This window comes from Malania oleifera, chromosome 4, assembly GCF_029873635.1.
Source record: "Malania oleifera isolate guangnan ecotype guangnan chromosome 4, ASM2987363v1, whole genome shotgun sequence".
NCBI classification, from domain to species: Eukaryota; Viridiplantae; Streptophyta; class Magnoliopsida; order Santalales; family Ximeniaceae; genus Malania; species Malania oleifera.
In genome coordinates this window covers 32,306,524-32,319,945 of record NC_080420.1, presented here as the reverse complement: position 1 = coordinate 32,319,945, position 13,422 = coordinate 32,306,524, and the positions used below count along the sequence as shown (strand labels likewise).

Below are 13,422 nucleotides of genomic sequence, written 5' to 3'. Positions count from 1 at the left end.
TATATAAATTATTATTTTTATTTCAAAATATAAATAGAATGTTAAATCAATTGTATGTTATAGTTTAAGGTAATACCAAAATTTTATATATATATATATATATATATATATATATATATATATATATGTATCATAATAGCATAAAGGTACAAACATAAAATCAACAAACGGGTCGATCTATGAATTAATCAGCTGATCAGTTCACTTGTTTTAAAAACAATGAGCCAACACAAGCTGTCAATCGTAAAATGCAATGACCTCTTGGTAACTTGCCCAAATCTCAAGAAATATTATTCAGTTGAAGTCTGGAATATGTGTATATAAATTCTCCCCCTCATTTGGTAATTTTGGTTTGGGAATACCCAACAACCAGACCCATAGTAGTTGCATCCTCTCTTGACCCTGAGATAACTTCACATAAAATACTGAAAAAAAGGTCACAACAAGAAACAATGCCCAAAAAATTCTAAATCCTTGTTACTTATATATTTCAGTCCCACCCATCTTTTCCAACTGCAATCTCTTTGAGTCTATCCACTTGCAAAAAAATCACAACATAACAAAGATGCCACCGTTTCTTCATTCAAATCTCCCCAATCTGCTCTTCATGATGCTTCTAATTTTGTCCTCAGTTTTAATCAGCATGCATGCTACTGACCCTCCTTTGACGTTAGATTACTATGCATCTTCCTGCCCAACTGTGCTAGAGATTGTGAGGAGCCAAATGGAGTGTGCAGTGCTCTCCGATCCGCGAAATGCTGCTTTCATGCTACGATTACACTTCCATGACTGCTTTGTTCAGGTCTGCATCTTTCCCTGCTGCAGCTAGAATTAATTCAGCATTGTTTACACAGAAACATTAAGGGTCTTGTTAGATTAGCTTATATAGCTAGTGCAGTTCCAAAAATGGTATCATTTGATTCATTCTTGAAATTTTTTCAAAAAAAGAAAATGCATCATTGGGCTTTAGTTTCATGCACATACAGATTGATTTGCAGCAACAGCTGCTGCTTGATCAGCTAAAGGAATAAAAATTCATAGCATTGTAAGGGTTGTGAAATACACCCTAGGATTATGCGCACACAAGCAGGAAATCGAAAGAAAAAATAACACAACTATTTTTGCTGTTTGGTGATTTGCTTGTATCCACAGAACCTCTGAATTTTTCACTATATCATCAATGAAAATTGTAATAGGGTTCCAACTCTTGGCTACAAATACACACACACACACACACACACACACACACACACACATATATATATATATATATATATTGTGACTCAAAATACGATATACCATGTCACTTGGGCTTTAATCCCTGCATCGTTTCTATGCACCACTAGTCTTTCCTATGGGGGAAGTTTTGTGCATATATATGTCTCCTCGATGTACAAAATCTCTCACTTATTTACAGACTGACAACTTCAATAATAATTTTCTGCATATATCTAACGGATGCAGGGGTGTGACGGGTCAGTTCTTCTAGACGACACAATCACACTACAAGGAGAGAAAAAAGCTTCCCCCAACAGAAACTCTCTAAAAGGATTCAGACTGGTGGATAGGATCAAGAACCAACTTGAATCGGAGTGTCCTGGAATTGTTTCTTGTGCAGATATTCTCACCATAGCTGCAAGAGATGCAGTTCTTCTGGTAAAATGAACAATAATAACAAGAAGTACCATCTAAATGTGTTAAAAAATCATATATATTCACACACACATATATATGTTCTATATTTTGTCTGATTTAAATGGACTATTGGACATAAAAGACTTTGTGTTTCACATGCAGGTTGGGGGCCCTTATTGGGAGGTTCCACTGGGAAGGAAGGATTCTAAAACTGCAGGCTATGAGCTTGCAAACAGTACTCTTCCAACTGCAAATGAGGACCTTTTCACCATCATCTATAAATTTATTTATCAAGGGCTTTCTGTCACAGATATGGTAGCTCTTTCAGGTAAGCTCCTCTCCATTAGACAAGACATTTACAAGAATCCTTTATGCGTGAATTTTTGAAAATTCTAGTGATCAGCCAACACTTTCGCACACAAAAAATGGTTCTGAAAAACAAGATAATTGTGCCTGATAATGGAACTCAGCATCTCACGATTATTTGTGTAGTAACAAGAATATTTCTCTAATATTTTGAGGTGAATTTATTCACTGGGCTTTTGGATTAGAATAGGCGGCATATGATACAATAGTTATGTAGTTCTATGTTTGGTTTGTCTTCTATTAAGGACATGCTGATCATTCAAAAAATCAAAATACCCTAATGTTGCACTTGGGAGCATGGGTTTCATATTTTGGATTTAGATTTTGGTAGATTTGGACCAATTTCAATACAATTTTACATTACATCTTATCCAAATCTAATACAAATCTAAATCCAAAGGCTATCTAGACACAGGGCAAATGAAAAGAACACCACGAAATACACACACACACACACACACAAAAAGCAGCTCAGTCATTTTTGTTTCTCTTGGTTACGGAGAGATGGAGGAGACTGGTCAGCCTTATGCCATGTAAATGGACTAATGGCCCCGCTTTGGCCAATCCTATTATCTCACACCTATATTGCACCAAAAATAGACAAAGGTTGGGTTGGGAGCATAAATTTCAGGCATTGAATTTAGATTTGTATGGATTTTGTGTTCTGTACTGATCCACATTGGTACAAACTTAAGATCCGAACTCTAAATTCCCAAACACTGTATAAGGATACTTAGCCTAGCTTGCCAAGGTCACCAAAATAAATGCACAGTCGAGCTCTATTACTCGTATTCTATTAGTGAAATAGTTGTGAAACTAGCCTGGATTCATATTAATGAAGTTCAGTAGTGAGCTAGTCTTGCTCCACTGGCAAGTTCTGTTATTGTACATGCTCACGATGATCTGCAGGGGCTCACACCATTGGAATGGCACGCTGCGAAAATTATCGAAAAAGGATATATGGAGACTTCGAAACTTCTTCGGACAAAAATCCAATGGCCGATACACATCTCAGCAACTTGAGATCTACTTGCCCAGCAATCGAAGGAGGAGACAATAATGTATCAGCGATGGACTATGTCACACCCAACCTCTTTGACAACTCCTTCTATCAGATATTGCTCAACGGGGAAGGATTGCTGAACTCTGACCAAGAAATGTACTCAAGCATTTTTGGGATTGAAACAAGCGAACTTGTGAAGAAGTATGCAGTAGATGCTCTTGCTTTCTTTCAGCAATTCTCTGAATCCATGGTGAAAATGGGAAACATTACAAATTCAGACAGCTTTGCTGATGGGGAAGTTAGGAAGAATTGCAGATTTGTGAACACATGATCAGCTGCAACCAGTAATCTATACATATATTTCTTAATTTGTCAAAGTATACGAAGAAGTGAAAATCACAAAATAAATTACACAAACACATCCATTGAAAATTGAATTCTCTTTTTAATTCATTATATATATACCCAGATAATGAATTAACATTTTAAGAGTTGCTAATGCTCATTTTCGTATGTTACATATGTTGTGAAATATGGCATAGGGTTACACATGTACATGCAGCGAATCCAAATCCAAAGGAAGACACAAACAAAAAAGAATACAACTATTTACATAGTTCGACATTATACCTATATCGTGAAAGCTATGCAAAATTTTCATTATTATCAATGAACTTGCCTCTACTTTGCATTTGACAGTATGGGATTCAGACTTCAAATTTTTATATTTGCATGAATTTGGATAAAATATAATATAAAATTGTATGGAGACTCCGTAGAGGTAGACATACTACTAGAGCACGTAAATTTTTGTGTTCTTCTTTTCTTTTAATTTCTCTATTCGATTTGCTGTGTGTGTGTGTGTGTACGATCTTAGGATGCGATTTAACAACAGCTACATATGACATGATTGCCATGAGTAATTCATTTTCAACGAGAGGGACAATTGATCATGCGTGCAGGCTTTAGATGAGGCATCCAAATTGTACACTTGCAGTATCATAAAGGTCCAAATTAAGTGGTACGATGATCAGCATATATCAATTGTATACCATCTCTCGCTATATGAAAATTGGACATGGAGCATATGCATGCATGCTCTTGCTCTGCTAGCTAGTACTTATTGAACTCAAAGAGCAGCCACACACACACACACACACAAACAACAACAAAAAAACAAAGGTGAAACGGGCATCTTAGAGGATGGTCCAATAGTTCAAAGCAGGAGGGCTTTTAGGTGGAGGTGTTATACTTCAATTATGAGACGAGATGAAAAAGATATGAAATGAAGGATGACTATTATTGTCGTGTTGTCAATATTGCTCATTAATGATTAGGACTTCTAGCTAGTTGCAGGAAAGCAATTGAAAAGAAAGGCGGAGGGATTTATTTTTTTTACCATAAACCCTCTTTTTCTTCTCCTTTTTTTTTTGGATACGCCAGGTTTCCTAAGCTTACGCGTTAGACTATTCTCACGCTTACGCCAACCGTGCCCTCAGTCAACAGGTATGAGGTAAATAGTGGATGTGCGCTGCAGACGACAGAGTTTGAACCCCAAACTTTTACCTTTGTCCAAGGTCGTTTGGTGAACCTCCTTACCACCTGAGTTTATGCCCGGGGCTGAGGAAAACTAGATTAATCAGAAGAGAGAAAGCAATTTTCAATCCTTTTAAGAGGTCCAAGGACTAATCATTAGAATGTTGTAATAACAGATATAATATGGATGAAAATTAGATAATAGATTAAGATGTCATTTAATTTACGGAATATAAAATGTTACCCTATGTTGCAACATATCAGAGAAGGGTTTGGAATGACGAGGAATAATAATATTGAAATTCGATAGATCAGTCGCCACTAACCTCTTATTTTACCTAGGTGCAGTTAGTTTACCTAATTACTACTTGTTGATTGGTCTTCTAGACTAATTTTAGGCCAAGAAACTAATAGTCTCACTCTGCATCAACCAAAATTAAGATCAAGAGTTCAATTATGTGAGGAGAAGGTACTAGCACCCTCTACACACCCATTCTACGAACGATACCTAATTAACCATGAATTATCCCTAAATTGAATCTAATGGTCTTTTATTAACTCCCTTAAATATATAAAAACAAGAAAATAAATAAATAAAATTTAAAAAGAAAATAAAAATCACAGTGTGATTTAGAAATGTCTAATAAAACCTCTAAACGAGGAGATCTTATTAGATAAACTTCCCTCGAAACTAATATAGGTGAGGTCTGAAATACCTCTTTACCCTTTGTTAAATCATTGGGACACCCACACACAAAAATCAAGTAAAATCATCTAAATTTAAACAAAAAATTCTTTAAAATATTCCCAATTTTTTTTTCAAAATTTTATAGTAATTTTTTGAAAAGTTTCAACAATTTTCTAAAATTTTCTAGGATTTTTAAGGACTTTTTCCTTATTTTTTGGGTATTTTTTATTTTTTCGTTATTTGAGTAAAAATAACTCAAATATTTTTCATTTATTTTCCCTAATTTTAAAATATTTTTTCTAAAAGTTTCCTATTTTTTATTATTTTTTTCCAATTTTAAAAATAAAAAGATTAATTAAAAATTAAAATAAAAATAAAATAAACAAAATCGGTGGTTCAAGAATCAGACTAGCTCAACTGGTGAGCTAGTTTGAATCGGGGTCAACCCGACTCAGCTTAGTGAGCCACGTGCCCACGCCAGTGGTGACACGTGGCTCACTTGATTTATTCTTTTTTTTTTTTTTTATAAAATTACTATAGTAGGGTGACGTTAACATGATGTCACCTGCCACGTGGCACTCTTTTGCCTTTAAAAAAAAAAAAAAAATTTATGCAACAAGGTGACGCCATCATGACATCACCCACCACGTGGCAGATCCTGGGTGGCTCCAAACGTTTGACATAGATTGCTAACGTGATGGCGACCTGGCCGTGTAGAGAAAACACAGATAAGATGGTTAGGATTGTTCCACTTCGCCTTCAAACAAACGATTCTGGCTGCGCCATGTGTCACCATACGGACGAGACTATCCCCCATGTAAAAACCCTTTTCTCTCTCTCTCTCTCTCTCTCTCTCTCTCTCTCTCTCTCTCTTTTTGTCTCCCGCTTTCTCTCTCTTCTTCTTTTTTCCTTTTCTCTTGCCTTGACTCACTTCTAAAAATGAGTAGCTCGGAAGTTATCTTAAGTATAGGAGTTACGTTGTGTAATAATTAGCCCAAACAGGCCATATCGTTTCCTCAGGGAATGCAAATTAGTTTTAAATTAGCGTAAAATAGTAAAAAGAAAATATGAAAACAATTTTACTGAACATGATTCAGATTTGAAGTCTTGGGGGTTTTGAAAATTGTGGTGAAATTGAAAAGACGTGAGACCTAAACTATGAACCTAATAACACGCATAAAACTAGTCAAACAATTCACTAGTTAAACATTCAAATAATAAAACAAAAATAAATTAAAATCAAACTTCAACAATGACTCAACTAAATGAAAAATAAACTACACTAAACAATAAATAAAGCTCAACGAAATAAATAAACAAAACCTAATAATAGATAAACTCAAACAACTCTTAAATAATAATGATTAAAATTAAACTAATGAAAGGCTCCAACAAGATATTTAAAATGACTTAAAGTAAAATAATAAATTAAATTTAACCTAATAGAAAACTCCAACACAATATTTAAAATGATATTAAAGTAAAAAAATAAATAAATTTAAACACAAGATTCCCACAGAATGTTTAAAAATGATATTAAGGTAAAAAAAAATGCAACTAAAATAACAGCAAGGTATTTAAAAAAAAATGACAATAAAGTAACCTAGTACAACTAAATGATAACAAGAGAGAGAGAGAGAGAGAGAGAGAGAATTTAAACAAGCATTAATCTAACATAAAATGTTTCAACAATGAAATAAACCAACACATTAATTGACTTAAACAATTATTTAACTCCAACACTAACTTTAAATAACAATAAACTATGATCTTAACACGAAAAATAATTCTAATAAATAATGTAAAAACTAAATGGAGAGAGAGAGAGAGAGTAAACTCAACAATAATGGAAATGAAAGTATTCAATGCATTAATCAACATAAACTCAACATTAAACTATCCATTAAAATAACAATAAAGTGCAAAACAGTTAGCTAAACAAATTAATTAAAATAGAGAGAGAGAGAGAGAGAGAGAGAGAGAGAGAGAGAGAGTTGCCGTGAGCTCCACACAACAACTATTATTGCTGTGTTCTCCTATTTGCAGTGGCACAACTCCCCAAAAACCTAACTCCAAGGCTCCCACACACAATCTCCTCTCTCCTAAACAAAACCCTACACACCAAAAGTAACCCCTACTCCTCTTTTCCTTCAATGCCCCCTTATTTAGAAGTGAAGAGAACCTTTCTACCCTAGCCTTCCTAGCTGCTGCCAGCGCCTCCCCAGACCTCCTTCCTTCACGTGCCAGCCCAAAGAAAACAAACTCTCCCAACCCCCTCACTTCTCACACACAACACGGCTGCCCCAAAGTCTTTACCCTTTGCATGGCCGGGTCACATCAAAGACTCGACCCATACTTTCTTGTTTTTTTTTTTTTGGTGTTTTGTTTTCATTTTGGGCTTTACACCTCATACACACTCAACAATATGGGTTCCCCTTCTTGTTCACTTGGTGTGGACCCGAGAAGTCCAACACACATGACCTTTCATTAAATATCCAAGAAAGCCCTCTTCATTCTCGTGTGTGGTTCGATTTTAAGTTCCAAAAAAATTGTCCTTTATCCCGGAAAACCCTAGATGCTCACGGTCTCGATTTGGACTCCAGCTCACGTATGTGGCTCTTTTCGAACACGACAACGTACAAGTATGTGCATGGCTCTATGGACGTTTTTAATTCCAATTTGATTTCCAAAAATTGTCCTGCAATATTAAAACACGAATGACCATAAATTTCATCGACAAAATAGGATAATTATTGAACGAACTCATTGATTAGAATGATGGACATAATTGAGATTTTAATTAAAATTATGACCTTTAATGCATGAATTTAAATGTCGAATTTTCCTATTTTTGACGCGTAATCACACCCCCAACTAATGTTTTGTTAATTTCTAGCAAATAATGTGAATGCATTCAAACTAAGGGAGTAGCAACTAAAATTCCAATACTTATGAAAATTACATGTCATGAAATATGCTTAATGAGTTTATGAACACAGGACACAGATTAACCCAAGTTACATATCAACTGAGAGATTTATACACCAATTAGTAAACAAATCAAGGTACTGAAAAGTAACAAAGCTTACGTGTGATGAGAATAAGGCTGGAATTCCAAGATTGACTACCAATAGACATTAACGGTTTCAAACACACCAATTAATCTAAGACAACCACATGATCTTACTCTAATTCAAAACCATTGTACTGGTAGTTTTCACACTATTACACTTTAAAAGGCACCCACTTTCTTGATTAGTTAGGACCCCAGTAGTAGGTCATGCTACTGCACTTTAAAAGGTACCCACTTTTTGTTTAGTTAGGACCCCGGTAATAGGTAACCCTTTCCAATACACAATTGTTCCAATCTGTTTAATTTTTTTCCTTTTTTTATGCAATTGATCTCTGGCTTGTTTCTTATTTTCATTTGATTTGAACTTTTTATTTTTTTTCTTTTCTTTTTCTAAGCCATTAGGATATGGTTCATTAGAGCACCAAACAATTGAAGTGTATATTAACCAAAAATATATCAACCAAAAATGATCTAAGGTAGTCTTCTAACCTGTGTAGTGTGCGAAGCAAGACTTTCAACATCATTCTCTTGGTTGAAACTAAGTGAAATGGATAAAGCTCTATTTTCATTCAAACTATGATTTGCACTATATCTTACATGTTTCATATCTTCAAAAAGAAAGAAAGAAAAAATTTGGCAGGTAACGTTCACAAATAAGGAATTTAGCATGCTCTAAGCTCAATAACAGTATTTCCCAAAAGGTGGACCTAACTACCATGCAAACATCACATGCAATTTTCACATTGAAATTCTATCATATGGAAGCACACAATTGCACATGCAAATTCTCTCCCCCTAACTAAAATATAGCATTGTCCTCAATATTTGAAAAGAGAAGCAAAACAATGATAATAAGGGAAATAGAATAGTACCTGGGTGGAGCAGTAAAGGAAAAGAAAAACTGAAACTAAAGGAAAATGTTCCTGCTAATAAACTAAAATAAGACAAAATAAAACAAAATGAAAAACAAAGGAAAAAAAAAACATCACAGTATGTCTAGCGGAGGCTCTGGAGGAATTTCATCTGGTAGGTGTAGGTCTATAAATTGAATCGGCGAGTCTCCAAATTTGAGTCGCCACGATGAATCAGTCTTGTTATCTTCACAAAAGTTAGCCACAATTAAATCAATGCTCTCTAAGGTACCAGACAAAACATGTGCATGTTGGCTTCCTTGTTTTAACAAAAAAGGATCCTTATTCAGTATATTTTCCAAGAAATTCAATTCTTTAAGAATCACTCTCTGAGGAAAAAATGTCAAAACAGTTACCTTCGGTTCTTTAAAAACATCAACATCAAAATTTTTACCTGGTTTCTTGAAATTTAAGCTCTCACATTTTGCTCATCATCTTTATCGAGTGTACTAATCACCTTACCACTACGGAGATTTACTTCAACATTGCACTCCTTGACATTTACTCCAGCAGGGAGAGATGGTTCCATGGCTGCCAATCTATGAGAATAAGGTATCACAAGTTGGTGCTCCTTACTAGTCTCAACCTCCTCATTAACTGACTCCTTCACTTTTGGGCTTGCTTCCTATGATTCTTCTTGAATTCATCTATCTCCGTTGTAACTTCAGGTGTCTCATACCACCCTCCACCATGTATTGCTCTCAATGGTTGAGCTGCAATTGGTCTTCTTTAATCCTAGTGCTCAACTGCCGAGTATAGTCAACTAAATGATTCAGAAAACTCAATGCTTCATGAGAGTCCTTGTCGAAGAAATCTCCTGAACACACAGTATGGACGAACAGTTTCAAGTCAGGAGTCAAAGCAATGTAGAAGTAGTTGACTAGGTGCCATGATTTAAATCCATAGTAGGGACACATATTGACCAGATCTTCAAATCGCTCCCAGCTTTGATGAAATTTCTAGCCAGCCCTTGGCTTGAAGTGACTGATCTGTTCCTGCAAAAATTAAGTTCTCTGTGAGGGAGAAAATTTATACAGAAATTCACATTTCATATCATTCCAACTAGAGACAGTATGAGGCATCAAAGAATTAAACCACATCTTTGCTCTATCCTTCAAAGAGGAAGTAAATAAACGAAGTCTAGTAAATTCATCAGTTCTAGTACTAGGAAAAAAATATTGCAAGTTAACTCAAACTCCGTCACGTGTCGATAAGGACACTTGGATTCCATCCCATAGAACTAAGGTATCAATGACGTCCTCCCACGCTGAATCATGAAATTAAGTGCGTTATTAGATAAAGCAGTGTAAGATGGTGTAGTGGTGCATGCAGGTTACAAAAAAATCCATAAGATTGTGTGGTGTAGATGCAACTATATTTTCTTCAAAACTCATTTTTTTTTCTTTTTTATTTTTTCATGAGAAAAAATTAAAATAACAGGAAAAACACTAGTTTGAAACTAATTCTGAAATTCCCTGGTAACGGCGCCAAAAACTTGACTCACTTCTAAAAACAAGTAGCTCGGAAGCTATCCTAAGTATAAGAGTTACGTCGTGTAATAATTAACCCAAACAGGCCAGATCATTTCCTCAGGGAATGTAAATTAGTTTTAAACTAGTGTAAAGCAGTAAAAAGAAAATATGAAAACAATTTTACTGAACATGGTTCAGATTCGAAGTCTTGGGGGGTTTTGAAAATTGTGGTGAAATTGAAAAGATGTGAGACCTAAACTATGAACCTAACACGCATAAAACCAGCCAAACAACTCACTAGTTAAACATTCAAATAATAAAACAAAAATAAATTAAAATCAAACTTCAACAATGACTCAACTAAATGAAAAATTACACTAAACAATAAATAAAACTCAACTGAATAAATAAACTAAACCTAATAATAGATAAACTCAAGCAATGCTTAAATAATAATGATTAAAATTAAACTAATGAAAGGCTCCAACAAGATGTTTAAAATGACTTAAAGTAAAATAATAAATTAAAATCAAGCTAATAGAAAACTCCAACTAAATATTTAAAACAATATTAAAGTAAAAAAAAAATTAAACAGCAAGATTCCCACAAAATGTTTAAAAATGATATTAAGGTAAAAAAAAATGCAACTAAAATAACAGTAAGGTATTTAAAAAAAAATGACAACGAAGTAACCTAATACAACTAAATGATAACAAGAGAGAGAGAGAGAGAGAGAGAGAGAGAGAGAGAGATAACTTAAACAAGCATTAATCTAATATAAAATGTTTCAACAATGAAATAAACCAACACATTAATTGACTTAAACAACTATTTAACTCCAACACTAACTTTAATAACTAAGATCTTAACACTAAAAACGATTCTAATAAATAATGTGAAAACTAAATGGAGAGAGAGAGAGAGAGAGATAGAGAGAGAGAGAGGAGAGAGAGAGAGAGAATAAACTCAACAATAATGGAAATGAAAGTATTCAATGCATTAATCAACATAAACTCAACATTAAACTATCCATTAAAATAACAATAAGGTGCACAACAATTAGCTAAACAAATTAATTAAAATAGGAGAGAGAGAGAGAGAGAGAGAGAGAGAGAGAGAGAGAGAGAGAGAGAGAGAGAGAGAGAGAGAGAGAGATAGGGCTGTCATGAGCTCCACACAGTAGCTATTGTTGCTGAGTTCTCCTATTTGCAGTGGCGCAACTCCCAAAAAATCGAGCTCCAAGCCTCCCATACGCAATCTCCTCTCTCCTAAACAAAACAATACACCCCAAAAGTAACCCCTACTCCTCTTTTCCTTCAATGCCCCCTATTCAAAAGTGAAGAGAACCTTTTTACCCTAGCCTTCCTAGCTGCTACCAGCGCCTCCCCAGACCTCCTTCCTTCATGTGCTGGCCCAAAGAAAACAAACTCTCCCAGTGCCCTCACTTCTCACACACAACACGATTGCCTCAAAGTCTTTACCCTTTGCATGGTTGGGTCATATCAAAGACCTGATCCACACTCTCTTGTTTTTTATGTGTTTTGTTTTCATTTTGGGATTTGCACCTCACACACACTCAGCAATATGGGCTCCCCTTCTTGTTCACTTGATGCAGACTCGAGAAGCCCAACACACACGGCCTTGCTCACGGCCTCATGGGGTCACTGACACAATATGTATATGTGTATATATATATATATATATATATATATATATATATATATATATATAAATAATATTTCTTTTTGATTAAATTTCCAATAAGGCCCTCTTCATAATCGTGCGTGGTTCGATTTTAAGTTAAAAAAAAAAATGTCCTTTATCCTGGAAAACCTCGGATGCTCACAGTCTCGATTTGAACTCCAGCTCACTTACGCGGCTCTTTCCAAACATGACAACGTACTAGTACGTGCATAGCTTCATGGACATTTTTAATTTCAATCTTGATTTCCAAAAATTGTCTTGCAATATTAAAACACGAATGATCGTAAATTTCATCGAAAAAATAGGATAATTATTGAATGAACTCATTGATTAACATGATGGACATAATCAAGCATTTAATTAAAATTATGACCTTTAATGCGTGAATTTAAATGCCAAATTACCCTATTTTTTGATGTGTAATCACGCCTCTTCTCTTTCCCCCCCTTTTCTTTTTTGTTTTTTCTTCTTCTGATCTTCTCTCTTTCTCTTCCCTTTATTTCCCTTTCTTTAATCACCGATTTTGCTTTTCTGTTTCTTGTTTTATTTCCTAATTTTCCTTCATAGATTTTTTTTTCTCACTCCGTTTTCTTTGTTTCCTTGCATATCTATTATTTTACAACTTCAAGCTAGAAAAAGGGGAAGCACACCCAAAAAACATCAGGTGATCAAGATAAGTTCTCTTTCTTTGAATGATCTCTGTTTACCTTTATATATATATATATATATATTTTTTTTCCCTTCATATTTTGTTGGGATTTTCTCAAGAAAATCCCCCTCATATTGTATTTTAGGCCAAACAGTCTGGGTTAAGTTTCTGGGCTAAGTCCATTTAATTGGGCTCAAACACATTGGGCCAAATATTTTGAAATTTGTTTTTGGGCCCAAATCGTCCCAATTTTAAACTCAATTAATTATGCTCAACCCCAATTGGGCACGGATGGCTAAGTTTAAATTAGGCTTAGCTTATTGGGTCGAACCCAATAATCCAAATATGGGGAAATGGGCCAAAGTCCAATTGCCTATAGACTTAA

At 34.7% G+C, this 13,422-nt stretch overlaps 1 protein-coding gene across 1 annotated transcript; it reads left to right on the top strand.

Moving 5' to 3' along the window:
* The first annotated feature begins 278 nt into the window (after window positions 1-278).
* On the top strand, window positions 279-3,503 carry LOC131153136 (peroxidase 11). The gene is made up of 4 exons (XM_058105214.1): window positions 279-802; window positions 1,465-1,656; window positions 1,798-1,963; window positions 2,911-3,503. The coding sequence occupies exons 1-4, from the start codon at window positions 566-568 to the stop codon at window positions 3,333-3,335; spliced, it is 1,020 nt and encodes a 339-aa protein (XP_057961197.1). The 5' UTR covers window positions 279-565; the 3' UTR covers window positions 3,336-3,503.
* The last annotated feature ends 9,919 nt before the right edge of the window (window positions 3,504-13,422 follow it).